We start from the raw sequence: 2,500 nt of genomic DNA on the forward strand, positions 1-2,500 counted from the left end.
TGTGATTGACAGCTCTCTCACCTTGTCTCCCCGCCCCCCCGGCCTGCCCTGTGGGAAAGAGGCGTGTCAGTGGCACAGCAAAGCTCTAATTAACCGTCTCCAGCTGTCACTCAAATGCTGATCAATAAATCACAGGCTGGCAGAGAGCGGGAGCAGAAACCCAGAAACGGATCAGACCCCAGAGATCAGGATCCACTCCCCACTTTAGCCTGGGCGCCCCGCCTCATCTAGTCCCACCGGCGTTCCACCCCTTTTACCTGAATTCCTTCACTTCCCTGAAAACCGTTGTGTCCATGTTCTCCCTGGAAGGGCAAAGGAGAACATGTGTAAAAACACATTCTGGCCAGATACACACTGTAAATACACAAGAATCGCTGCTGTGTCTGCAGGTTTAACTCCAGTCCTGGAGGGCCGCAGTGTCTGCAGGTTTAACTCCAGTCCTGGAGGGCCACAGTGTCTGCAGGTTTAACTCCAGTCCTGGAGGGCCGCAGTGTCTGCAGGTTTAACTCCAGTCCTGGAGGGCCACAGTGTCTGCAGGTTTAACTCCAGTCCTGGAGGGCCGCAGTGTCTGCAGGTTTAACTCCAGTCCTGGAGGGCCACAGTGTCTGCAGGTTTAACTCCAGTCCTGGAGGGCCACAGTGTCTGCAGGTTTAACTCCAGTCCTGGAGGGGGCGCAGTGTCTGCAGGTTTAACTCCAGTCCTGGAGGGCCGCAGTGTCTGCAGGTTTAACTCCAGTCCTGGAGGGCTGCAGTGTCTGCAGGTTTAACTCCAGTCCTGGAGGGGGCGTTGTGCCTGCAGGTTTTTCTTTTCAGTCACCAAAAAAGTAGGACTTGGAAACAAGGTGTGGGAACTCTTTAGTCATTGACTTTAAACATAGCATATAGCATTGACTCCTACAGAAAGACCTGTGCCCTACCCAAAATAAATCACAACCATATGAGATGAGGATTTCCTTTCTGGATATCAGTGAAGATGGATCTCTTTCTACAGCCGTCAGTAATACGCCATGAGTTTTACAGCCATTAAAAATAAACATGAAATAAGCGTATTTAGCCCAGGTCTAGCATAATCAGTCTGCCGGATTATGAGACAGGAAGTGGGGCTCACCCTCGATCCTTTGGGTCCAGGGGCACCTCGCCTTCCAACATCCCCCTTTTTACCCTGAGCAGAGAGAACGGGAGAAAAGAGGACAGGAAAAAGAATGGAAGAATAATCAATGTCCAATCGGATCACAGTGAGAGACGCGGGATGTGGGAGTGATGACTAACACACACACACAACATATGCACGACAGAAACACACGAAACGTTAAACACCATTCTGACCACACCACCATTATTCATAACCTCCGTTTCTAACCAGGAAAACCACAACAAAAGCACCCTAAACATGTCACAATTACTACCATGACGGTGGCTGTATTTCATGGCCTTTTCTTTACTTTAACCCCCCCCTCTCTAAATGTAATCCTTATGATTGTGTAACTTGATGCAGCCTGTAAGGTGGGGGGGTCAGGGGGTCAGGGGGTCAGGGGGTCAGGGGGTAAGGGGGTCGGGGGTCAAGTCCAGGGCAGGCCGGGTGACCCGCCGTTGTATACTTCCTGATCTTGTTCTTTGACCTGCTGACCCTTCGGCGAGAGATCCTCCCGGCTGTAGGTACAGCTGCCAGAACACGGCTGCCTGCTGTGGCCCGTGTGAGTTACACTCGCACTGTGGGGAAATCCCCTCGCCCGACCTCTGACCCCTGATCTCTTTGTCTCCAGCTCTGACCCACGCCTTTCCGCCTGACCGCACAGCGCAGGAGATCAGGAGTCACAAACCAGCAGGTAACAGGCTTAATGCACCACAGGGTCGCCATGACAACACACACTCTCACACACACACACACTATACACACACACACTCACACACACACACACACACTCACACACACACTCTCACACACACACACACACACACACTCACACACACACATACACACTCACACACTCACTCACACACATACACACTCACACACTCACTCACACATACACACACACACACACACTCTCACACACACTCACACACACACACACACACTCTCACACACACACACACACACTCACACACAGATACACACTCACACACACACACACACTCACACTCACACACTCACGCACACACACACACACACACACACACACACACTATACACACACGCACACACACATACACACTCACACTCACGCACACACACACACACACACACATCCACAGCTGTGGAGGGGGTGTGGTTTTCTCACAGGAAGTCCCGCTGGAGGGCGTGGCCAGTGAGACCGCTTGTGCGCTGAGGCGGTCGGTCGAGCTCCCCCTCAATACACTCAGTGATCAATTTATTAGGTACACCTGTACACCAGCCTGTGATTGCAAATATCTAAATCAGCCAATCATATGGCAACAACTCAATGCATAAAAGCCTGTAGATGTGGTCAAGGGGTTCAGTTGTTGGTCAGACCAAACAT

At 51.5% G+C, this 2,500-nt stretch overlaps 1 protein-coding gene across 1 annotated transcript in view; it reads right to left on the reverse strand.

Moving 5' to 3' along the window:
* col28a1a (collagen, type XXVIII, alpha 1a) overlaps positions 1–2,500 on the reverse strand; it is a 37,833-nt gene that overhangs the window by 24,746 nt on the left and 10,587 nt on the right. The window contains exons 5-8 of the mRNA XM_061256067.1: positions 1,627–1,783; positions 1,108–1,161; positions 258–302; positions 22–43 (exon numbers count right to left, since the gene is read on the reverse strand). Coding sequence (XP_061112051.1) covers positions 22–43; positions 258–302; positions 1,108–1,161; positions 1,627–1,783 — 278 coding nt within the window. The remainder of the gene's footprint in view (positions 1–21; positions 44–257; positions 303–1,107; positions 1,162–1,626; positions 1,784–2,500) is intronic.

This window comes from Conger conger, chromosome 9, assembly GCF_963514075.1.
Source record: "Conger conger chromosome 9, fConCon1.1, whole genome shotgun sequence".
In the NCBI taxonomy this organism is placed as follows: domain Eukaryota; kingdom Metazoa; phylum Chordata; class Actinopteri; order Anguilliformes; family Congridae; genus Conger; species Conger conger.